At 37.6% G+C, this 26,528-nt stretch overlaps 1 protein-coding gene across 5 annotated transcripts in view; it reads right to left on the reverse strand.

Annotated features, from left to right (window-relative positions):
* The window catches only part of PTGER3 (prostaglandin E receptor 3), a 226,982-nt gene that overhangs the window by 125,156 nt on the left and 75,298 nt on the right, over nt 1-26,528 (reverse strand). The window contains exons 3-4 of one of the 5 annotated variants that reach the window (XM_017880092.1): nt 22,275-22,366; nt 18,800-19,753 (exon numbers count right to left, since the gene is read on the reverse strand). The exons of the other annotated variants lie outside the window; for them this stretch is intronic. Coding sequence (XP_017735581.1) covers nt 19,747-19,753; nt 22,275-22,366 — 99 coding nt within the window. The 3' untranslated portion in view covers nt 18,800-19,746. Of the gene's footprint in view, nt 1-18,799; nt 19,754-22,274; nt 22,367-26,528 lie in introns of those variants that run through there. 5 annotated transcript variants of the gene reach the window in all.

Raw genomic sequence — 26,528 nt, forward strand, 5'->3', positions numbered from 1 at the left:
CTTCATGATGGGTTTATGAACCCTGCCTTCCTTAAAGCCCCTTCTACTACATCACACTTACTAGCTTTGTTACTTTAAGGTTAATGTAGTTTTCATAGAGTCCTAAAAGTGGAAGTTTTTTGCCAGTCTAATGATTTTGAATTAGAATATGTTTTAATAACCTGAACAAATTACAGATTTTCAGTTCACAAATCCATAACCTTAAGTCACTGAGGAGGGCACCAAATTCTACAAACACCCTTTACATATTTCTTCTGGACCAAATGTTAAAATACTCTTGCATTTCTTCCAGAGATGCAGTGCATTACCACCATGCATATGAAACATTTTCTGTTGACTAAAGCAGCAGTCTTGGCAATTCTGAACTGTGTGCTATTCTTACCATAAGTCTAAATTGGGTAGTTTAAGTGACCAACCAGTTTGTTCAGCTTTGCTAAAAATATGCCCATATTTGCCCAAATGGCCTGGCTTGCTGGTAATCTCCCACCTTTCCAAGTCAATCAACACATGGAAAGTGTTCAAAATAAGCAGGGATTAGAGTCACAAACTCAGCTGGAGGAGCTAGCTTTTTTAAAACACAGCACTCTTGTAGTTACTTTCTTCACTGTTATTCTGTCTTTATTATTGAGATTCTGGTGTATACATTAATGCTGTTCATGAGTACCTATTTCTCCTCTGTTCCAGCACATGATAGGTTTATACCTGCTCACAATGCACAGTTGCCCTCTGTATCTGGGTGTTCTGCAAACTGCAGATTAACTAACCACAGATCAAAAATATTAAGAAAAGAAAACAGTAAAAAATACCAGTGCAACAATAAAAATAATACAAATAAAAAAGTGATACAGTATAATCACTATTTATACAACATTTACATTGTATTAGGTATTATAAGTAATCCAGAGATTATTTAAAATGTACAGGAGGATGTGCATAAATTATATGCAAATACTACTATAATTTATATAAGGGATTTGAGCATCCTGGGATTTTGGTATGGGGGAGGTGGTCATGTAACTAATCCCCTGTGGATACCAAGGAACAACCATACTTCTTTAGGTTGGCATCATATAATACTTGCTCTGGCAGTATTGAAGAGCTGCCATACAATTCTTCCCTTCTGTGTGCTGTGGGGTCTAGTGATGCTTGAAGCCTCCAATAGCCTGAGTCTCTGAAGAGGACAATGTGCTTCCAAGTTCCCACAGCTGATTCCCAACAGACATGTTATATGGGGTCAAAGACCTTTTGTCATTTTTAAATGCTGAGATTTGGGGATTTGTTGTTGTTGTTACTGCTGCTACTATATATCCTAATCTTCGTGACTGGGATAGGCTCCTTCACTTTCTTGATAGGAAGGAAAATACGAACTTCTAATTTAAAAGAATATGACAAACAGTACGGTTGGCAGAAAGTGAAGAGGTTTGGATTCAAATGCAACTAGTTTTAATACTATCTTTGCAACTTAGTTGCTCTCTGAGTCTTCTTTTTCTCATCTGAAAAACAGTAATAACAGTATAAGTTTGCTATAATTTAATAGGCAAAGTTCCCAGCAGGATGCTAAACCACAGATGATGTTCAATGAAAATAGCTATTTCTGTGAGGGGTAATGGTAAATAGACTAAAAGTATAGCAAAAGATAAACCACATAGGCATGGCTGAATCTGAAGAGACTGTAGAAATGGAGAACACTGTCATTCATGCCCTCGGTTCTGCCTACCAAGCCTCTCCTCGTCATAGGCATGCCTTTCTGTCTCTTCTGTGTACAACTCATGCTTTCCCTGTGCCGTTCCCACTCCTCTGTCACATGCTGCTCCCAGCAAAGTATATAGAAATCACTCACTAAGATAGCTGCATTTTAACAGGAATTAAGTTAAAGGGCTAAAGCTCCAACTTATTATTTTAGGCCTTAGGTGGAAAAAGGCAGTGGATATCTCTCACCTGAACACAGGCTAGCCTAGATGATCCATCTAGCTTAATTGTGTCCACTTGTTAGGTCCACTAACCTAGGCAGGTCTGTTGGGGCAGTCTTTATAAAAGATTTTTATGAGGCTTCATTTCGTAAAGCTGTCCAGATCTGCTGGAAAGACTACCATCGTAGTTAGGCAGGATGTTCCATGGGGTCAGGAGTGGGGACTGGAAGTACTAGTGCTGTATGTCTACATTACTCTTAAAAATGTTCAGACAGTCTTAACATAGTCTTCTCATATTAATCCTCACAGCAATCCTGCAAATCTGCATTAAGACCTTTGTCGTAGATGATGGAACTGAAGCTTAAAGGTTTTAAAACGTTTACCCAAATTCACTTATAAGATAACTGGAAGAGTCTATATTCCAAAACCAGTACCTCTGATATTAAGTCTAATATCCATTTTTCCCCTTTCACTATTACAGTTTTCTCTGTGTGAGAAAGCAAATTCAATAGTGTCTCTTGATGGCATTTTGCTCTCATGTAATATAAATATTTCTTTTTTTATTATATAGTTGGGAATTTTAAATTCTGTTTTCTACATTTAACAACTATAAAGGAAGAAAAAACAATGACATGTTAAAAGAAAACTACAAATTATATTGAAAATGAAATTAAAGTAAGGTATTTCTATATTGCCTACCGTTTTCTGGCTAAAAATAATTACCCACAGTTTCAAGAATTGTAATCTTCTACCTACATGAAAAAAGAAAAGACTAGAGAAGAAAGCTTTTTTTTTTTTTTTTTTTTTGGACGGGGGTCTGCTCTGTCACCCAGGCTGGGGTGCAGTGGCCAGATCTCAGCTCACTGCAAACTCCGCCTCCCGGGTTTACGCCATTCTCCTGCCTCAGTCTCCCGAGTAGCTGGGACTACAGGCGCCCGCCACCTCGCCCGGCTAGTTTTTTGTATTTTTTTAGTAGAGACGGGGTTTCACCGTGTTAGCCAGGATGGTCTCGATCTCCTGGCCTCGTGATCCGCCCGCCTCGGCCTCCCAAAGTGCTGGGATTACAGGCTTGAGCCACCGCGCCCGGCCCCCGAAGAAAGCTTTTAGTCTCATCATTTCTTTAAGAAACTATAATTATTTTCTTATGGCTAACAAATTTCTAACATCAAGATATTTGCAGTCAGTTGTAAACAATGAAAATGCTTTGAAACTTACAATGGAAATACAGAATTTATAGCCAGACAAACCTGGATTTGAATTCTAATACCACCACATAAATCTATAGGCCTAGAGGAAGTAAGTTAATTAAGCCATAATTTAGAGATGAGCCTCAAGCTTCTTATCTCTGAAATGAAAGTTTATAATAGCAATCTCATAGAAAGGTGTTGGCTACTACGTGACACAGTGGATATAAAGCACTTATAGATTGTAAACTTTAAAAAAGTTTACTTCCCTTTTCTCCTTGCATCAGATAGATTCTCATCATTCTAGAAATAACCTGATAGTTATCTCAGGTAATGCACAATCAAGTGGATTTTATTCACTTGGTAAGTATTCAAAGCGAGAAAGTGAGAGACAGAGAAGAAAGACGGAGGAAAGGAAGAAGGGAAGGAAGGCAAGGAGGAAGGGAGAGAGGGTAAAAATCCTGCTAAGAAAAACAATGCTAAAATCAGATGGAGACATCTTCCTTCCCGCATGATCTGATATTGTTCCATTAGTAGAGATTGGAAGCACTTGGAATTATCCATCCTGCTCTTGTCCTCTTTCCCCAATAGAAATACAGGAAATAAAAAACATTTTATAACACTTCTAATAATATCACTAGAAATTGGTCATTAGTTCTTAAAGCAGAACTTCTTGCTTGAAATATATTTGGCCCTATTTGATTTTATCATTCATTCAAGGGTGGAATTGTTACAAAAATATATTCTAGGGCCACTAATCCCATCACTATGCACAATCATACATTTTTTTTTAAGATGACCAACCAGATGCCTAATGTAAACTGAAAGACCTAAAGAAATTTTTCAACGCCCAGTCTAGGATTGATCTTAACTGGACTTTGGCTGTCTATGGCATCTCAGGTAGCTATTTCCAGCTTCACTGTAGAGGAGAGCCACTACAGGTTTGGGCAACTATCTCCACCATGAGAGAGTTAATTTCTTGTATAATTGTGAAGTCTGAGTGAAGTTGAAGTGTGAACTCATTACAGGATATCGTGAATGTTGTTGAGTGGATCATACAAATGCAGTTCCCTCTATATATCCTACAATAATTTGTATACAGACAGGTAATCTAAGTAATTACAGGCATTTATATTTATAATTAGCCTTTTGGGGGGACCATTTTAAGAAAATTTGTTCAGCTGTGTACCAGATTACTGTCAGCTGGGTGTTTGTCAAATACCACTGCGACTGGGAAAACACAGCAAGAAGTGTTGATACAAAAAGAACTTTAGAAATATGCTTAAAGTTCCATTTTTTTCCCCAAAAACAGTTGCATCACTTCTTAGAACACAAGCACATGTCTTTCAACCATGATTTTCCTTTAAAAGTGGGACGTGGGTACACAAATACAGTGATGAAATGAAAAAGTACAATCAATGGAATTTTACTGGCACAATGTAAAGGTCAGGATAAGACTAACAGTACATGCATTAAAAACAACACTGAAGAGTGTTCTGAATGATCATGAACAGCCTTTACAGGCTTCCAAAGCACCGAGATGAATTGGTGCCAACAACTGGACTATGGAGTCAAGAGACCAGCAGAGGCAGTTGACCCAAACTCAAGATGAAACTTTTATTAGTAAATATAGGCCTGGCGTGGTGACTCACACCTGTAATCCCAACACTTTGGGAAGCGGAAGTGGGCAGATCACTTGAGGCCAGGGGTTCGAGAACAGCCTGGCCAACATGGTGAAACCCCATCTTAAGTAAAAAATACAAAAATTAGCCAGGTGTTGTGGCCCATGACTGTAATCCCAGCTACTTGGGAGGTCGAGGCAGGAGAATTGCTTGAGCTGGAGAGTCGGAGGTTGCTGTGAGCTGAGATCTTGCCACAGCACTCCAGCCTAGGTGGCAGAACAAGGCCCTGTCTTAATAATAATAATAATAATAATAATAATAGAAGTAAAGCTGTTTGTTATACTCTTTTGAAGGTTTGTCTGTGTACAGGACAGAAAAGTAAATTAAAATCCCCAAATAAGAAAGTTAGAGTCAAGAAGGCAACAGTGAGACAACCATTACCCTCTATTTTCAGTAGTAACATCACACATCTGTTCGAATGTCCCCTTGTCCAAAGAATTATGTAAACCTTAATCATCTTTTAAATGGGTGTCATCTGATTTCCTTTCAAACTTCAACCCCTAAATGAGTATATTGCTCTGATTTGGAAACTACCAGGGAAAATTTTGACTATTCAAAGCAGTGAAGTCAGCCTGAGTTGATAACGTAACTGCAGGCATTCCTACAACATTTCATCCTCTCCAATATAAATAGAGCAATTTCACTTTCATTTAATTTGATCATTTAAAATCTGTTATGTACAACATAAATATTTTTCCCACCATGTGCTTTAAAAACTTTGTACTATTTATTTTTTGCAGGGAAATCTTCCAGATAATACAAGGTCAGAAATCTGACCACTCGAATTCTCTTCCTTTTTAAAATTTATTTTTAAATTTATAATTGATACAATAATATTACATATTTTTGGGATACAATGTGATGTTTCGAGGCACATATACATAGTGTAATGATAAAATTGGAGTAGTTATTATATCCATCATTTTAGATATTTCTTTGTGGTGACAACCTTCAAAATCTTCTAGCTATCTTGAATATGTAGTACAATGTTATTTTCTATAGTCACCATATTGTGTAATACAACACCAAAACTTATTCTTCCTGTATAATTTAACGTTGTAGCAGTTGACCAACCTTTTGTTGCCGCTACTTCCAGCCTTTGGTAGCCACTATTTTACTCTCTATTTCTTTGAAATCAATGCTTTTAGATTTCTCATGAGTGAGATTATGCAGTGTTTGTCTTTCTGTGTCTAGCTTATTTCACTTAATATAATGTCCCCCAGGTTCATCTGCATTGCTTCAAATGACAGTATTTCACTCTGTGTTATGGTTAAATAGTATTCTATTTTATGTGTGTGTGTGTGTGTGTGTGTGTATGTGTGTGTAACTCTTTTTAATCCATTCATCTGTAGATGATCATCTAGGTTCATTCCGTATCTTGACTACTGTGAATAGCACTATAATAAACATGAGTGTGCAGATATATCATCAACACACTGATTTCATTTTCTTTGATATATGCCAAATGTAGTCTATTTCCAGTTTTTAAAGGAACCTTTATACAGTTTTCCATAATGACTGTATTACCTTATATTTCTGCCAATCATGTGTAAGATTTCTCTTTTCTCTGCCAGCATTGTTTGTCTTTTTGAAAAAAGCTATTTTAACTGCGGTGAGGTGATATCATTGTGGTTTTGATGTGCATTCCTCAGGTGATTAGTGAAGTTTTGCATTTTTTAATATATCTGTTGGTTATTTGTATGCATTCTTGTGAAAAAATGTCTATTCAGGTCTTTTGCCATTTTTTACCTGATTTTTTGGTTTTTGGCTGTTGAGTTGTTTGAGTTTTATATACAATCTGGATATTAATTTATTAACAGATGCATAGTTTGCAAATATTTCTCTTTCTGTAGATTTTCTTTTCACTTCATTGATTATTTCCTTTGCTGTACAGGAGCTTTTTAATTTTATGTGATCTTATTTGTCTATTTTAGCTTTTTTTGCCAGTGCTTTTGAAGTTTTATTCAAAAAATCCTTTCCCAGCTCAAACTCAAGAAGCATTTCCTCTATCTTTTGCATAGTAGTTTCATAGCTTGGATCTTATGTTTAAGTCTTTAATCTGTTTAGAGTTGATTTTTGTATATTGTGAGAGATGGGGATCTAGTTTCATGCTGCTGCATATGGCTATCCAGTTTTTTCAGCACCATTTATTGAAGAGATTTTCCTTTCCCCAATGTGTGTTCTTGGCATCTTTGTCAAAAATCAGTTGGCTGTAAATGCATGGATTTATTTCTTAGTTTTCTTTTCCATTGGTCTATGTGTCCATTTTTATGCCAGTATTATTCTGTGTTGGTTACTAGAGCTTTGTAGTAGATTTTGAAGTCAGACAGTGTGATGCATCCAGCTTTGTCTGTTTTGCTCAGAATTGCTGTGGCTGTCTGGGTCTTCTGTGGTTCCATATACATTTTAAAATCGTTCTTTCTATTTCTGTAAGGAATGTCACTAGTATTTTGATAAGAATTGCATTGAATCTGCAGATTGGGGTAATATGGAAATTTTAATGATTAATTTTTCCAATCCATGAACAGAGAATATCTTTCAATTTATTTGTGTCCTCTTCAATTTTTTTTTTTTTCTTCTTTTTTTAGATGGAGTCTCACTCCATCGCCCAGACTGCTGGAGTGCAGTGGCAAGATCTCGGCTCATTGCAACCTCCACCTCCCGGACGCAAACGATTCTCCTGCCTCAGTCTCCCGAGTAGCTGTGATTACAGGCACCCACCACCATGCTTGACTAATTTTTGTATTTTTAGTAGAGACAGGGTTTCACCATATTGGCCAGCTTGGTTTTGAACTCCTGACCTCAAATGATACACCCGCCTCAGCCTCCCAAAGTGCTGGGATTACAGGCATGAGCCACCAAGCCCAGCCCCTCTTCAATTTTTTTCATCTATGTTTTATAGATTTCTTAATCATAGCCAGGGCCGACATGTGTCATTGAGATTTTTATTCAATTTTTAAACACTTTAAGTCCCACAGACAACATCATGTCAGGTCTTTAGGATTTTGGAGTTTAGACTTGGTTTTCTCCCTCCACCAACCCTTCTTGTTATGAGTTGATTTTGTCACCCCTTTCAAATTCATATATTGAAGTCCTAATTCCTAGTACCTAATGTGACCTTATTTGAAAATAAGGTCATTGTAGATATAATTAGTTAAGATGAGGTAGGATGGGCCCCTAAATCAATATGATTGGTGTTCTTTAAAAAGTGGGAACACACACACTCAGGGAGGACACTTCGTGAACCTAAAGACATAGATGGGTATGCATATACAAGCCAAGAAACTCCAAAGCTTGCTAGCAAACCACCAGAAGCTATAAGAAAGGGATGGAACGTGTTTTTCCCTCACAGCTCATGGAAGAAACCAACAGTGCCAACACTTTGATCCTGGACTTCTGGCCTCCAGAACTGTGAGGTACTTTATTTCTGTTGCTTAAACCACTCAGCATATGGTATTTCATGGTGGCAACCATAAGAAATTAACACTAATACAATTTCTTCACAGTTGTGCCAGAAAATTGTCTCATTAGCTGATTAGTGACTCCCTTTTTATTTCTGCTTTTGTACACTGAGTGGGAATATTTGCATATCATTGATGCCAGAATCTAACCTTCAAAATGAGGGCCATTTTTAAAATTGATAACATCTTTAAGCATTGTCTTGCCCTTCCAAAATGTGAAAAAAAGATGAGGCTTCGTAAGGAGGACAAGATCTGCTAAAACTTCCGATTAAAAAATATTATAGCAGATCTCTGGATACATTCCAGTATTAAAACACATTTGACAGAAATGCGAGCCTCAGCCATACTACCAATGTCATTCTACTGATGTCGTCAAGATGGGAGCAAAAAAAGCAAGAGGATCAAGGAGGAAAATAATAAAGAATCCTTGCTATCAAGGAGAAAGGGGATTGGCCTTGATCAGCGGGAAATTTAAAAAGAGCCACACAATTAAACTGCTCCTTAGAAAATAGAAAAAGAGATAATGAAGTCAAGGGAAAAGCAACAGTTAGTATCTGGATTTAAGTCATGACCTTCTTAGTCCTAGGAGAATTTGGGCCAGGAGAATTTCCTAATCAGCGGCTACACTCCCCACTTCCAGCTCTCTGGGCCACATTTGACAAATGTAGATCTCAAACTTTAGTAGGTATGATAATCACCAGAGGGCTTCAAAAACACAGATTGCTGTCCCTAATTCATAGGTCTGGAGTGGGGTCCCAATAGCTTGCATTTTTAACAAGTTCCCAGGTAACGCTGATGCTGCTGATCTGGGGGCAATACTTTAAGAACCACTGGACTATATCAATTTCAAACCTGCCTGATGAGAAGAATCACCTGGAAGGTTTAAAAAATGCAAAATCCTCGGCCCCATGCCAGACTTTCTGACTCAACCTCCAGGGAAACGCTTAGAATTTTCTGTTTCAACAATCCCTGCATGATTAATATGATTAGGCGAGTCTGGAAAATGCTACACCAGATCTCTATAAATTCCCTTCTTTTAGCATCTGTCATTTTTCCACTTGGTTCCAATGAATTCTGCAATATGGCAGTAGCTATGTGATGAGCTAAGGGTAGTACAAGTGCTAGGTTCTGTACCTTGAATTTCCTGATCCCATTGGCTGACCACAGTACCCTGTTTTTTCTTTTTATGAACAGGTGCCTTGGGAGATAGTCTTCCTTAATCCCACTGGCCCTGGTAGCATGGTGTTGTCCAGAGGTCACTCTGAAACACACTCAGATGATGTAGCCTTCACTGGTAACTCTCTGCTTACGTTTCACTCTTTCTTAGCATATAACATGCATATTTTATGCATTCTGAATATTAATGGTGGCTCTAGCCTCAGGCTGTTTCCTCTTAACTTTGAAAGTATTTACGTGTGAGTTATGCTCTACAAGTTTTATTTCAAAAGCATTTTCTCTTTATCTGGCCGGAATATTCTTGCTGGCACTTGCAGAGGAAATCCCATTGGTTCAGCAGATGGCTAATGATAACTGAAGTTAACTCTTTAGAGAACAATTAGAGATTTCCAAAAGGGTTGTAGTAAAATTGCTTAGAGCCCTATCATGCCCATCTGCTGCTTTTGAGGACACATAATTCCTATCTCTTAGATCCAAATTCCAGCCACAAACTCAAAGTTGAGGCATCCTGTAAATGGCTTTCTTTGGACCATCTTTGCCTTCTGGGGATTTGTAATGATTCTAAAAATAGGGACCTGACACACTTTAGCTCTAATTTTTGCAGCAGCACTGCAAGTAGATGTTACTCTGTTTTACAAATAAGAAAACCGAGGCTAAACAAGATCAGATATAGAGTCTTGAAGATTATACAACTGCCTAGTATCAGTCAGGGTTCAAACCCACAGCTACCCAACTTACAAGCCTGAGCTGCTCCTCCAAGATGACTCTATTCTACTTTTGAAGAAATGCAGGGTCAGATTTGAGAGCAACATTTTCATTTGTTATTTTTCCTGGAGCTTCCAAGATTGTGTTTAAATTCTACCAAGTAAGAAAAGGTTGTAATACTCATCCTTAGTTTTGTTTGCTATCTCAACAGGACTCTGCATGCTTTGATTCTAAATGTAAAATTAGTCTGTCTGTTACAGGAAAGCCATCAACTGGGCAGTGTGTTAGTCTGTTCCCTCACTGCCAACAAAGACATACCTGAGACTGGGCAATCTATGAAAAAAAAAGAGGTTCAATTGACTCATAGTTCCATATGTCTGGGGAACCTCACACTTCATGGTGGAAGGTGAATGAGGAGAAAAATCATGTCTTACATGGTGGCAGGCAAGAGAGTGGGTGCAAGGGAACTCCCCTTTATAAAACCATCAGATCTCATGAAACTTATTCACTATCATGAGAACAGAACAGGAAAGACCTGCCCGCATGATTCAATTACCTCAGGTCCCTCCCACAATACGTGGGAAATATGGGAGCTACAACTCAAGATGAGATTTGGGTGGGGACACAGCCAAATCATATCATTCCACTCTTGACCCCTCCTAAATCTATGCCCTCACATTTCAAAACCAATCATGCCTTCCCAACACTTTCCCAAAATCTTAACTCATTTCAGCATTAACTCAAAAGTCTGCAGTCGAAAGTTTCATCTGAGACAAGGCAAGTCCCTTGTGCCTAGGAGCCTGTAAAATCAAAACCAAGTTAGTTACTTCCTAGATACAATAGAGGTACAGGCGTTTGGTAAATACAGCTATTCCAAATGGGAGAAATTGACCAAAACGAAGGGGCTACAGGCCCCATGCAAGTCTGAATTTCAGTGAGACAGTCAAATCTTAAAGCTCCAAAATGATCTCCTTTGACTCCGTGTCTCACATCCAGGTCACCCTGATGCAAGGGGTGGGTTCTCATAATCTGGGACAGCTCTACGTCTCTGGTTTTGCAGGGTACAGCCCCCCTCCTGACTGATTTCATGGGCTGGCATTTAGTATCTGAGGTTTCTCCAGGCACACCACACAAGCCTTTGGCACATACACATTCTGGGGTCTGCAGGATGGCAGCCCTCCTCCCATGACTCTACTAGCCAGTGTCTCAGTGGAGACTCTGCCTGGGGGTTCCAACCTCACATCTCCCCTCCTTACTGCCTTAGTAGAGGCTCTCCACAAGGGCCCTGACCCTGCAGCAAATCTCTGGATATCCAGGCATCTGCACACATCCTCTGAAATCCAGGAAGAGGCGCCCCAACTTCAATTCCTGGCCTCTGTGCACCTGCAAGCCCAAAATCATGTGGAAGCTGCCAAGGCCCAGGGCCAGCACGCTCCGAAGCCACTGCCTGAATGGTACCTTGGCTCCCTCTAGCCATGGCTGGAGCAGCTGCAGAGCACCAAGCCCCTAGGCTGCACACAGCAGGGGGGGTCCAGGAATCCATTTTTCCCTCCTAATCCTTCAGGCCTGCAATGGAGGGGCTGCCAGGAAGGTCTCCAACATGCCTTGGAGACATTTTCTCCATTGTCTTGGTGATTCACGTTGGGCTCCTGATTACTTATGCAAATTTCTGTGGCAGGCTTGAATTTCTCCCCAGAAAATGGGTTTTTCTTTTCCATTGCATGGGCAGTCTGCAAATTTTTCAAACTTTAATGCTTCACTTCCTCTTGAACGTTTTGCTACCTAGAAATTTCTTCCACCAGATATCCCAAAGCATCTCTCTCAAGTTCAAAGTTCCATATATATCTAGGGCAGAGGCTAAAAGCCACCAGTCTCTTTGCTAAAGCACATAAAGAGTCACCTTTGTTCCAGTTCCCAACAAGTTCCTTATCTCCATCTGAGACCATGTCAGCCTGGACTTTATTGTCCACATCACTGCCAGCATTTTGGCCAAAGCCTTTCAACAATTCTCTAGGAAGTTCCAAACTTTCCCACATCTTTCTGTCCTCTGAGCCCTCCAATTCTCTAGAAAGTTCCAAATTTTCCCACATTTTCCTATCTTCTGAGCCCTGCACACTGTTTCAACCTCCACCTATCACCCAGTTCCAAAGTTGTTTCCACATTCTCAGGTGCCCTTTATGGCAACACTCAATTTACTGTATCAGTCTGTTCCCATGCTGCCAACAAAAAATAGCTAAAATGGGCAACCTATAAAGGAAAGAGGTTCAATTGCCTCACAGCTCTACATAACTGGGGAGGCCTCACAATCATGGTGGGAGGTGAATGAGGAGCAAAGTCATGTCTTACATGGCAGCAGGAAAGACAGCATGTGCAGGTGAACTCCCCTTTGTAAAACCATCAGATCTTGTGAGATGTATTCACTATCAGGAGAACAGACAGGAAAGACCCACTCCCATGATTCAATTACTTCCCAGTGGGTCCCTCCCGTGACAGGTGGGAATTATGGGAGCTACAATTCAAGATGAGATTTGGGTGGGGACACAGCCAAACGATATCTAGTGATCATTCAGAAAATGTGACTAATTACTGGTTTTAAGTAACAAAAGGATGGTTTCAGTCTTGAATTATCTTGAATTATTATTTTTGCTCAAACTTTCATAGTTGATTTTTGCATATCTTCTTTCCGTTCTTTCTTTCTCCAGCAAGAATTTGTTTGTACCTGCTCTATGCCATACACTGTAATAGACACACTAGACGTGGAAGTGAGAAATATGGTTCCCATCTTCAATAGCAAAGAAGATGGACAAATAAACCAACAAATGAAACACAGACAAATATTTTCTAAAGGAAGGAAGTTTCTTGAAAGAAGTGGTACTTCTGTTAAAATATGAAAGATGAGTGAGGGTTAGTCACATAGAGAAAGGGAGAAGGGAGTATCCAATGTAGACGGAACAGCATATGCAAAGCACAGAGACATGAGAGAGCAGGTAGGCATTGCTGTAAAGGCAGGTGGATGTAAAAAAAAAATCAGAGCCTTGCAGGGACTAGGTTGTAGAAAGCTCTGTGGACTAAATTTGGTTGTTCTAACTTTATCCTGAAACTCACAGGAAAATATTAAAGATGTTTAAAAAAGAAAATAAAACAGATTTTCATTTTATTAACAAAATATAACTCTGGCAGCAGGTGTGGAAAATGGATGGAGGGGCCAAGATCAGAAGCAAGACACCTGTTACTGAAGCAATGCAGACGGGAAATGGTGGAGACCTAGATGTAGACCATGCCAGCGAAAACGGAGGGGCAGAATTGAGAAATACTTGTAGAACTAATGGAACTTACAGGATGATTAGATACAGAGAAAGGAGATTAACTCAATCCTGTATTTTTCTTACTTTTTCAAAAGTTTCTTTAAGACTATATTACTATCTTTTCCCCATTCCCTCTATACTTGGTACGACATTTAGCTAATTTTACTTGAATACCTATGTCTTATTCTTTACCAACACCACCAAGCAGCAGCATCTTCCTCCCACCACCACAACAAGCAGCAAGTGTTTATGGAGCACCTCTTACTAAATTCTCCTTTGTCCAGTTTTGTGACAAATTTACATTCCTCTCTGCTTTACTTTTGCTTTATCCTGTATTTTTCATTGTTCTGTGGTTTAGTGTGTATTTTCTTCTGCTCTTCCAGGACCATAGGATTTCAGAGCTTGCTACTTAAGTTCTCAGGTTTTTGATATGTACTTGGAATTTATTTTTTGCTACTTTCTCAAAGTAATGCTCCATAAATATTTCTTATGGGATTCCAATGCATCCAAAGAGATTTAGCATTTGAGTTTTAGGTTAAATCAATAAACTGATTAAAGCCACAATTAGCAATCACCAACTTTTATCTGGAAATAAACTGAAAACTGTTCTTCATTTACTAAGGCCCTGGTGTACTTATTTCTGTAAAAAGAAAACTATACTTTGCTCAAAGAAGTAATAAAATATTTTCTCCTGTTCTCATGTGTGCAAATTATGTTTATTTTATTGTACAGGCTATATATCTTCTGCAATACCTTCATCTGCCTGTAGGTGTAAAGTTAAAATTCAGCTCCTCTGCCAAGGTAAGAAATTAGATAGCTGGCTAAAATAAGTTATTTCAGTGTATACTGCTCAGATGATGGGTGCACCAAAATCTCACGAATCACCACTAAAGAACTTTCTCATGTAACCAAATAACACTTGATCCCCCAAAACCTATAGAAATGAAAAATTCTAAAAAATGAATATAAAGAAAACAGTTATTTAATATGCAGGCTTATATTTGTCTATTTTTTCCATTGTTTACATTTTGCTCTTTATTTCTTCTTAAAAAAAAAAACAGAATACATGCATAGAATGTGCAGGTTTGTTACATAGGTGTACATGTGCCATGGTGATTTGCTGCACCTATTGACCCGTCCTCTAAGTTCTCTCCCCTCACCCTTGACTCCCCAACAGTCCCTGGTGTATGTTGTTCCCCTCTCTGTGTCCATGTGTTCTCAATGTTCAGCTCCCACTTACGAGTGAGAACATGTGGTGTTTGGTTTTCTGTTCCTATGAGTGAAAACGTGGTGTTTGGTTTTCTGTTCCTGTGTTAGTTTGCTGAGGTTGATGGCTTCCAGCTTCATTCATGTCCCTGCAAAGGACATGATCTCATTCCCTTTTATGACTGCATAGTATTCCGTGGTGTATATGTACCACATTTTCTTTATCCAGTCTATCACTGATGGGCATTTGTGTTGGTTCCATGTCTTTGCTATTTTAAATAGTGCTGCAATAATCATACATGTTCATGTGTCTTTATAGTAGAATGATTTCTATTTTGGGGGGTATATACCCAGTAATAGGATTACTGGGACAAGTGGTATTTCTGGTTCTAGATCCTTGAGGAATCTCTATACTGTCTTCCACAATGATTGAACTAATTTACAGCTTTTCTTAACAGCAGTCATGCCATGTTAAAAAAAAATACAGCTGTTTTCTTCAAGAAGTCTAAAAAAAGACATCCTTGTACTACTTAAATTTAAAGACTGACCAAAATGGCATCATATCAAAAAAGAAATGTAAATAGAGAATCAGCTGCCAACTAAATGCCACCATTACTCACAGTGTAATATCACCTACTTGTCTTAGGCATCATTCGTTTATATTACAGTCTGGTCCACCGAGACTATTCATCACATTTTTATTGAGCAATTTCTATGTGCTTAGTACTGACTGTGCTAGACTCTATAGGTTCTCTGTAGGTGCTTTAAGTCCTGGCCACAATAGCTTACAATGTGGTTGAGTATTTAAATAAAAATACAGAAGTTTTAAAATATTTATTGTATACACTATTTTAAAGTAAAAAAAATTCAGAAAATGAAAATAAAGCTGTAGAAAATCTAGGATGAGCCTAGAAATATTTTGAATTAATAAAATAGTAAAAGCCTGTATTAATGAAAATATGAGGACAGATATTTTAAGATGACAATTAAACACTTCCGTAGTCATAACTAAAATATAATGAGAAGTGTATATTTTATACAGATCCTTAAGATACCTGCATAGTGACAATTATCTTAAGAACAGATTTCTTTGAAATGTGCTTCCAATTACTAAGGATGTTGAAAACTTTTCTCTTAGTTTATCTGATTTCCTTATAACTTTTATTTCATTATTTGTTTAATTTTGAAAATTATTCTTATAGATACTAAAAACACAGACCCAAGCTAACACTGCCTGAATTTTCATATATTCTGTGGATGTATTTTATTATGTAAAAGATAATGACTCTACTTTTCTCTTCCCTCCTTGGGAGAACTTAGATAAATATACCTTCTGACGGAAGCCAAAGCCCTTCTAAACACAATATTCTCTGTTCTCTTACCTATTCCTGGCTAATAGATCTTGGCATGACTTGGCACGCCTCTTTACATTACCCTGGTCCAACCTCTCTTGGGAACAGCACAGCTGAGTTTTTTATTTTATTTGTTTGTTTGTTTTCTTTTATGCTGGGTTGCACTGATGCTGAATGAAAGCACTAATGCTGCAATATGATGGGGGCTGGAGTAGGCAGCTGTTCATTTCTTCTAATGCAAAAGCTGTAAGTTTTAAAGTACATGGAATATATTATATGTATAGTCAGGACTCAGGTCTACATAGCTCACTTAAAGCATATTAATGTTGTATGTTTGTTTCACATATGTATCCCACAGAGCTTTATAGTAGTTACTATAATTACAATAAAACTGGAGATCAAGCATCAGTTCTTCACAAGTAACTTTTTTGGGGGCAAAGTTCTTAAGGATCTTACTTTATTTTGAGGGTTAGTTCTATCTTCATTATAACCTTGTTACATAATGATGAGAATTTGTGTTTATTGAAAATGAAGATGACGGTACTTGTTAAAAACCAAGTTGGTGTTAAAAACCAAGTCTAGGTTGCTGAATTACAACCCAGAGTATTTGAGTACACATGTAGCATGACATTATTTTCAGTGAATTTAGTACACAATGGATACATCTGTGCAGATTGTAAACAAAAATGTTCTCTGTACCTGCTCAGTTTTGCTGTGAAACTAAAACTACTCTAAAAACTAAAGTCTATTTTTTAAAGTATCATATATATATACACATATACTGATATGTATATATAGATATATAGTTTCTCTACATTAGATTTTAAACTAATTGGACAAAGATAATTTCTCATTGTATAAGAAATATCTTTGTCAAATAGTCATTATTTTTCTAACTTTTCTAATTATTTTATTACTTATTACTTTAACAAAAAAAAAAAAACCTTTAATAAACATGTTATATAAAACTTCATGTGGGCTGGGCATGGTGGCTCACACCTGTAATCCCAGCACTTTGGGGGGTTGAGGTGAGTGGATCACTTAAGGTTAGGGGTTCGAGACCAGCCTGGCCAACATGGTGAAACCCCGTCTCCACTAAAAATACAAAAATTAGCTGGGAGTGGTGGTGGGTGTCTATAATCCCAGCTACTCAGGAGGTTGAGGCAGGAGAATTGCTTGGACTGGGGAGACCAAGGTTGCAGTGACCCGAGATCATGCCATTGCACTCCAACCTGGGGTACAGAGTAAGACTCTGTCTTAAAAACAAACAGACAAACAAAAAACACTTCTTGTGATTATTCTCTCTGGATGTAGACATTTTTAAACCAGGAAAGTTTAACGTGAAATGACAACAACTAATAACATGAACAATAACATAAAAACAAAAAGCTATCATGTTCACTTATGTTAATCTTATACATGTTACCTTTGCTGACAATTTACTTAATTATTAACATCTTTCTAGGTGTTAAATACTACACTAGTGCCAAGAGACTTATGGAAAAAATTAAGAAACGAATCCTGTCCACCATGAATTACAGTTTTGTCACATGGAAAGAGACATATACAATGGACATATTTAAGGAATAGTACAATACAATAGTCAAAGTGGGTACTACGTAACTTCAAAGTTGCAGACAGAGGTAAGTAAAAAACAAAAATACTTAAAGTATTCAAGGCCTAAGGACAAGGTGAGATCTGAACATGTGGGAGGTGGGTAGGTTTTGCATGGACAAAAATTATCATGACGTCTTATAAACAAGAATAGCATCCAAAGGATGGTTGGAGTTGATTCCGTTCATGACATTTAAACCCACACAGTCAGGAAGCCAGTTTATAGTTGAAACTGAGATTCATATTAAATAGGTAGAAATAAGTCTGAGTAAAGAATCAATCATAGTAAATACTTTCTGAGGGTCTATCATGTAACACTCATTTTATGCACGTTATTACAATTACCCTATAGGTAAGTACTATTATCTTCAATTTATAGATTAATTTACTGAGATGCAATGAAACTAATTAACTTTCTCAGAGTCACAGAGCTTGTGAGTGGCACAGCTAGATTTAAATCCAAGTTTGATTCCAAAACTCATACTTCTGTTACCACATCACTTTGTCTCGTAAACAGAATATAATTGCAGCAAATCTTTCATTCCATTGTGTTGTAAGAAGGAACAGTATACCTGGAATTTTAAAAACTTGAACCTGAATTTGAATTCTTACTTATATTAGTTATGAAAAATTGGTTAAGCCCTCTATAAACTGTACCATCTTTTGTAAAAATAAAACAGTGAATAGATGACAGCTAATCACACAGATGAATGAGGAACAGACAGAGGTAACAAAAGAATGGACATTCTTCTGATGTTGGCAAATACTATGTACTCAGTAAAATTCACTCAATTTAAACTTAAGTAAAGGGATTGTGTAGAGCATCAGTTTTGTGCTAGTTAAAACCATTTTAAATATAGATTTGGAAGAAAGTAGTTATGGTTTTTATAGTTAATTCACAACTGGTTCTGCTGTTTAAGAAGGACTCTATAGTTGGCAGAAATGATATGTAGTCACAGCATAGGATCCTATGGCAAAACTTGTGATACCATATTTTCATCGCTTCCCAAGATGTCGTATAGGTGAAGTATGGCCCTCAGCCTGGTACCTACAGAGGAGACACTCAGTAAATACGTGGTGAATTAAGTAAACGAGGTGACAGAAGAAAGGGAGGAAGAGAAAAAAAAGGACAAGAAGAAAGGCTGCTTGAATTTAAAAGCAGGTAACGGCATATCATTTGAAAACTATTAGACGACTCAAATATATCTTTTAAAAGTCCACAAAGTTTTTTATTTTAATACAGACAAAATAGATTATTTTGTTTTATAAAAATGTAACAAAATTTGTTATTCAACAACTATGTTATTTATTAATTTTGCCTTTGTATATGCTGCCCACAAAGAAATACTAAGAAATCCTGACTTGATAGTGGGGAATCAGAAGGCATGCCTGGATTTTTCTATCACTCTAACTGTGCAGCTAATCATCCAATCTCAAATTTGTTTTTTATGATCCTTCAAGGATGCCCTTAGCTGCATCACTCCTTTGTCGTCAAAAGCTTAGAAATAACAATTAAGCAGATTCCTGAGTTACTAAATGACACACAACCAGAATTGAAACTCAGAAACTTTTAGTTCCATGCTAAGTCCACAAGGACACAACATCTCTAAAACATTAATCATAATTGGGGACAAATATTTTTGTCACTATTCCCTCCTGCCCTCATTTGCTTTTATATCTCATTAAGTTCATATCCTATTAATTGAATTATTGCTCTCAATATGTTGACTTTTCACCATCGTAAACTTATACTGATTTTTCAAACTCATGTTGTAAAATCAAGCTGTCATGAAATGTAAAGATGTCCACTTTGGTTAAGATTCACGTAAAGGTTTGAAGCTGGAGAAAACTCGTGGAACACAGGTCTTTCTTTTCATCACTTTTCCTCCAATCATCATCTGTGAAATTCTTCCCAACTTCTTAAATGCATATTCAAAATCCCATTCAAGAAACCAATCTAATATTCAGAGGCATGGATAATAATAATAAAGTTGATCTCCATGGATATTACCGACAAAACAATCATTAAAATAAACAGATAAAAATGAAGAAATAATCCAAATCAAAATATATAATTCTCCTTCTCAGGTGGGAAGAAATACGCAAATTCAGGGAAGCAGGAATTGCAATAAAATGTCCGACTCCGTTCTTTCATTGTCTGTTAGAATAGAGAGAGAAAGATGCAATAAGCATGGATGGGGATTTTTTTTTTTTAATTTTGTGTATGGTGTGAGGAGTAAAATATAAGTAATAAATTTGTTTGCTTTAAACATTTAAAACATTCTCAGTTGAAGTAATTACATGTGTTTTATTTTAAAAAAGCAATTGTAGGCACAATAAGTGGTCAAATAATCTTGTTGTAAAAATAAGTTTCAATTGGTATATAACTCTAGTCTAAAAAGAAATAAGGAAGAATACAAGCTGAAATAGCCAGGAAAGAGAATATTTTCCTATTAAAACATCAAAGTAGGCCAGACGCAGAGGCTCATGCCTGTAATCCCAGCAGTTTGGGAGGCCGAGGTGAGTGGATCATGAGGTCAAGAGACCAAGACCATCCTGGTCAACATGGTGAAACCCCATCTCTACTAACACAAAAATTAGCTCGGCATGGTGGCGCGTGCCCGTAGTTCTAGCTATTTGGGAGGCTGAGGCAGGAGATTTGCTTGAATCCGGGAGGCGGAGGTTGCAGTGAGCCGAGATCATGCCACTGCACTCCAGCCTGGTGACAGAGAGAGACTCTGTCTCAAAAAAAAAAAAATAAAAAATAAAAAATAAAGTATTCTGTTCATTTTTTTTTAGATATTACACAGTGCCAATTACAGTAAAGCAAATTTTATCACACATGGTCGATGAAATTTTAAATCTCTCTATTTTAGCAAACAGTCTGACTACATGTATCTTTAAAGAATATTAAATGTTACATATTACTTATTCCATAAAGTCTCCTTATGGTAAAATATATATACAAAAACAGTTTTTTAAAACCTCTGCCTTTCAGTACTTGGGTAATGATATAGTAATATTTTCATCAGTGTGGCAAATTTGACCACAAAATTGACCATATGGTTAACTAAACTATAGTGTATTATTTAGATAGGCTATTATATAAATATTAAAATGACTTCACAAATAATTTGCAAATAGTCTGAGAAATGCTTATTTTATGCTAAATAAAATGAGAACAAGATTAAAAAAATGTATATCATAATATCAACATAAGTGTGTAAAACAAAATTTAAAACTGTAGGAAAAAAAGTATAGAAAACATACACTAACATGATACTTAATTTTACTGACTAGTGAGACTAAAGTTTAGTAAGCTGCTTTTCTTTCTAATTTTCATCATTTTCCAAAGTTTCCATAGAGAACAGGGCTTATTTTTATAACTGAGCAAAAGTATAATCAGATTTACTTAAAAAAATTAAAAATGGAATTAGAGTGAACCTACCAAAAAAGAGATGGAAACAAGGTGTTTTTCTTCATTTCCCCTCATTTGTTTTCTAGGGGAATCTTTATTAATAGCAAAACAGCACCCAGTATGCACATATGTATGTGTGTGTGTGTGTTATATACATGTAGATAGAGAGATGATAGATAGGTAGATAGGTAGGTAGGTAGGTAGGTAGGTAGGTAGGTAGGTAGATAGATAGATAGTTAGATAGATAGATGATAGATGTGGGGAAGGATATAGGATTATAAATGTGAGTTGAGTAAAAATTGTATTGGACTCATGCTTTTAAAGCTATTTTCCAGAATCAACCAGCTTGTTCTTATCTTCTAAGGGGCACACTATATATCTCTATTGAAAAAACACAGTCATCTCTTCCTCTGAAAAACAGGAAATTATCTCTCAGTTCCCTCAACCATGGGAGGATAAGTGTCTAAAGAAACTGAGCTGCTTGAATGTTCATATCCATTATAACAACTTGTACTAAGCAAAGAAGTTACTGTACCTGACATTACCCAGAGAATAAAATAACATGAGCACGCCTTTTCACTAAAATGAAGAGTTCAACCCATTTGATAAGTCAAGTGTGCTATCTCTGCAACAATAAACCTTTTCACAGTCTTTCTTAAAACAAACAAAAAAAATCACACAATGCTGTAATACCCAGCAGACTTTCCACTCAATTAGCCACTAATAGAAATATTAAAAAGAGGTGCTTGAGGGAGGAAGCTAAAGCTCGAAATTTGATACACGACATTTGGGATTAAGTTCTTCTGCCTTTTAGAGTATTCATTCATTGAAGTACATGTTTTATTCAAAATAGATCTAATCAAAAGTTCAACTAAGAGCGTGCTAGCCATATGAGCCATATGGCGAACAAGCTGGATTCTGATACCTAATTAAAATAGGAGTAGCTTAGCCTTAACATACTCCTGGAAACTATCCTTACTATGAAAAAATCAGTGACTTGCAGATTCTTTCATGGCAAGAGACTTGATCAATCACAAGATCAGACTCGAGCCAGTTTCAAAAACCTCTTGGTCGGAGGAAACTTAAGCAGAGTTTTAAAAACAACAATTCCTCTAAGGAATCTAGTACTCTTAATCAGACGTATATGTTTAATTTGCATTTTAATTCTCAGAGATAGTCTGCCTTTGTAGCATGAACTCAGATTAGAACAGAGAGATGGGAGGAGGCTATGCTGTAAATCCCGGCAGTTTCTAAATCTCACCTTTCCAAATGGTCACTCCACATCAAGGTTGAGGAACACTGGCAGGGTAAGGAGGTGGAGCTGGATGCATAGTTGTTTGTGTGGTACCTGATCTGTGAACAGACAGAGGATTTCACAGCACACTTCTTTGAGTATTTTGAAAGAAAAGCAAAACCAAAACGTGCATATCAAAGTCACTTTGGCTATGATGAATAAGGATGTTTTAGATATTACCTTCCTAGGACCATCTCATTTCTACTTCCAAGCTTTGACTCACACTTATTTCCTCCAACACTTAGACAACAAATACCACTTGCGAGCCGAGACCATGTCTGATATGACTGGGGAAGTTATCGTAGCACTTGTTAAACACTGAATAAGAACTCATTGACCTCAAGTGACTAGTGAAGACAAATCTAATTCAACCACCCTCTAGTTGATTATTTTTCATGATTTCCCATTGCTCTGGGATAAAGACTAGAATTCTTAACATGACATCAAAGGCTGTTTTATCTGGCCTCAGGACACAACTTCAGTCTCTTTTCAAACTTTTTGCCTTTTTGGTCTTCTGTGCTCAGGCTATACCAGCCATCTTCGAACATTAAGAACAGTGTCATCCTCCTTTATACCTCAGGGCCTTTGTACTTGCACTTTCTTCTGCCTGGAGTATGCTTCCATTTCTTCATCACCTGGCTAACTTCTACTCATCTGATAGATCTCAACTTGGAGAATCACTTCCTTGGAGAACATCCTGTTGACTAGGACTGGTCCCCCACTATACGACAGCTACTATTTTTTTCTTTCAGGAACTCGTGTTGTATGAAATGTATAGTTATGTGTGTGATTATTTATTGACTATGTGTCATTGTACCTAAGCTATAAGCTTCATGAGAGCAGGAACCATGCCTGGTTTTGCTTACCACTGAGTCTCCAGCAGCTACCACAGTGCCTGGCACAGAAATCATGGTGGATAGGCATTTGTGGCCTGAATGGACAATGCTGCACAGCCAATCCTGAGGCCCATCCCTCAACAGCATTCTCCATGTTACACATCTCCTAAATTCATTGGATGTTACAGCCGAAAAACGATTCCTTTTTTTTATATAAATTTCTCAGCAATTGTCTTTAAGAAAAAGACAGAATAAAATTAATTCCTCATAAAATTTGTTTGAAGAGAAAGGAGAAAGAAATAAAATCCAATGCTTCTTCAGTCTTTTAAATTGGCTTCCTAAGGTTTTATTTTATCTCTCAAAAATTTAATTAAGATTATCTTAAGCAACATGACCATCTTAAGTGGCATGGCATTATACAAGCTGTCTAGACAGACATATAGTTTTCCAATTCTTAACTGTGTTAAGCTAATGGATGATTTCTGTTTTAGGTAGGCGGTGCTGTGTGAAGAATCATAAAATGCCATGTCTTCTTTGCAGCAAAAGTTACACTTTGACCAATACCTATTCCACAGCAAACAGAAAAAGTTTAGTGGGAATTCACACAGAAATTTTATGGTTCTGGAAGAGTGGTCAGACTTGGAGGAGAAAGGAAAACAGGTTTTGGGGTTTTCTAAAATTTTCTGCAAGACTTTCAAAGCCCCCTTTGTACTCCTATGTGAGAAGATTCTCCATCTGCTAAGGAACGATCTGGTTAGGATAAGTTCTCACCTTAGCTGACCACTAGGTTCCTCTTCCTGCTTTTATGCTGCTTGGTTCTTATTTAGAGCCCTGCTTTAACTAAGGAAATGCCCTTGGGCTTGAATTATTTGTTGGCTAAACTTTAGAAGCAGACTACAGCTGTAGGAATTTCGATATCACATACCTGTACAATGCAAATAGCAGGAGATTAAAAAAAAAAAAAAAAAAAAAACCTAAAAGAAGCACTGCAAGGTAATTTGTGAAGAGCCAAGAGTTCTGAAGCATATGTTTCCCTAGAGGCACTCTCTGTGGAGCACAGAGGATTTTAAGGGCTCTGAAACTAATCTATGATTCCATAATAGTGGGCGTGTCATTATACATTTTTCCAAACCCATGGAATGTACAATAGCAACAGTGAACCCTAATGTAAACTATGGACTTTGGGTAATAATGCTGTGTCACTGTAGATTCATCAACTGCAATAAATATACCACTCTGGTAGGGGACATTGATAATGGAGGAAGCTATGCATATGTGGGGACAGGGGGTCTGTGAAAAATCTCCATACTTCTCAATTCTGCTATGGACTGCTCCAAAAAATAAATTCCATTTTAAAAAATTGTTGTATATTGGAGATTATATATGATTTGATCTACTAATAGCCTTGGTACTACTGTTTCTGACCCAAGTTTTCCTTCTCCTTAACATGTCCTTCATATTGTTTCCAAGGCAAATCTTGGCAAATCATAAATATCTTTGAAAGTTTCCCATTTCTAAAAGATAAAGACTACCATATGTCAGGTGATGCCAAACCCCTTTGCCTTTAATTTCATTTCATGCTTAAACCCTTTAATACCCTAATCTTCATTCACACCAAATATGGCCTGTCCTGAAAGTATAAGAATGAGCAGGTACTAATGAGCCTCTCTTAGAGATATCAGCTCTTGCAGCCATAAAGATTTTCCTTCATGCTGCCTAGGATCTTCCTGCCTGAAATAAATCTTGTTCTTGTTCCAACTAAACTTACAGCTCTGCTGCGTTCTTCCCAAATTTCCAAGTATATAGGATATCCAGTCTGCCAGCAAAGTTTATCCTCCCTCTGGATGTGAGAGCCCAAAGATTTCAATTTAGACAGCTTTACTTACTAAAGTGTGTTACAGGATATTTTAAAATAATTCACTTAAGGTGGTACAGACTATTTATCAGTGTACTTGGAGGAAGGGTCGGTGTTGACCTTCCAATTTGAATTTAACTCTTGGGCTAAATTGTTTTCCTATGGCAATTCTGAAAGATGATTGATGTGTGAATGCGGATGCCACAGACACCAAATGGAGACTACACAAGCATAGCTCATTTGTTTGGCCTTCTGCTATGGCTCATTTGTGGACTCTGTGGCTGTTTATGGTTTAGCTGAGGATGCCTGATGCCTGTATTCACAGAGCCATGTTGCCTCTGTGGGCTGAACACTGTGCTAGTTTGTCTGCAACATTCCTTCCAGAATGACCCAGCTGTACCACAGGGTTATAGCTACTTTCCATCATGTCGTTAATAGTTATCTCTGCTCACCCACCACTCTGCTCACATACCAGCTCACTAATTTATCCCCATCCACACTGCTTGGTCCTGAATAACTGAGGACTATGATGGTCTGTGCTGTCACCTTCAGAATTTCAAGGCCAGATTTGTAACATGGCATAAAGCTAGCTAGATTTTGAAGGAACAAAGAGAAAACTATCCTAGAATTCCCTCTCTTCACCTCTGATTACTTGAGTCCTTGTTACAGGTCATCCCGCTCCCATAGCTATCCCCTCCCTCTTCCAACTTCCTGACCACTGGCTCCTTTCCATCCACTTTCAGATATGTGGAAGCTTCCCTTGTCTTGGGAAACCAACACACACAAACACCTGTGCTTGACTGTCTCTACTCTTTCCTAAAAGCGCAGTCCAATGTTTTGCCTTCCTTTACCACCAGCTTCTTTAAGTGACATACAGTGTCAGATGCTCCTAATTCCTCTCCTTTTAACTCCCTCCTAAACAACTGACCAGAATTAGAAGGTCCTCTCCCTTTGTCAGGCACTGTTCAAACACTTTAGAAATATTAATTCATTTGATTATTTGTAATTGGTACTCTTATCATCTTCACTTGAGATATGCAGAAACTGAGGCATAGATAGGTAAAGTAACTTACCTAGGGTCACCTCCAGGTGAGTGGCAGAGTTTGAATTCAAATGCCAGGAGTTTAGTTCCGGAACACATGTCCTAACCACACTCTACTGCCTCACTCCCTCCAAATTCTGTAATTGTTTTTCGTTACTGTGCTAATAAAACTAGTCTCTTAGAAACTTTTGGTATATGCTCTCATCTGGTATTGTAGTACTCAGGCTAGATATACCTGTACTGCATATTAAGTTCTAGAATTGACAAACCTCCCCCTGCTTTTTATGCAAGTATAATGAAATTTCATGGGGGCGGAGCAAGATGGCCGAATAGGAACAGCTCCAGTCTCCAACTCCCAGCGCGAGCGACACAGAAGACCGGTGATTTCTGCATTTTCAACTGAGGTACTGGGGTCATCTCACTAGGGAGTGCCGGACAATCGGTGCTGGTCAGCTGCTGCAGCCTGACCAGCGAGAGCTGAAGCAGGG

The sequence above is a fragment of the Rhinopithecus bieti genome, unplaced genomic scaffold (assembly GCF_001698545.2).
Source record: "Rhinopithecus bieti isolate Rb0 unplaced genomic scaffold, ASM169854v2 scaffold_11941, whole genome shotgun sequence".
Lineage (NCBI taxonomy): Eukaryota > Metazoa > Chordata > Mammalia > Primates > Cercopithecidae > Rhinopithecus > Rhinopithecus bieti.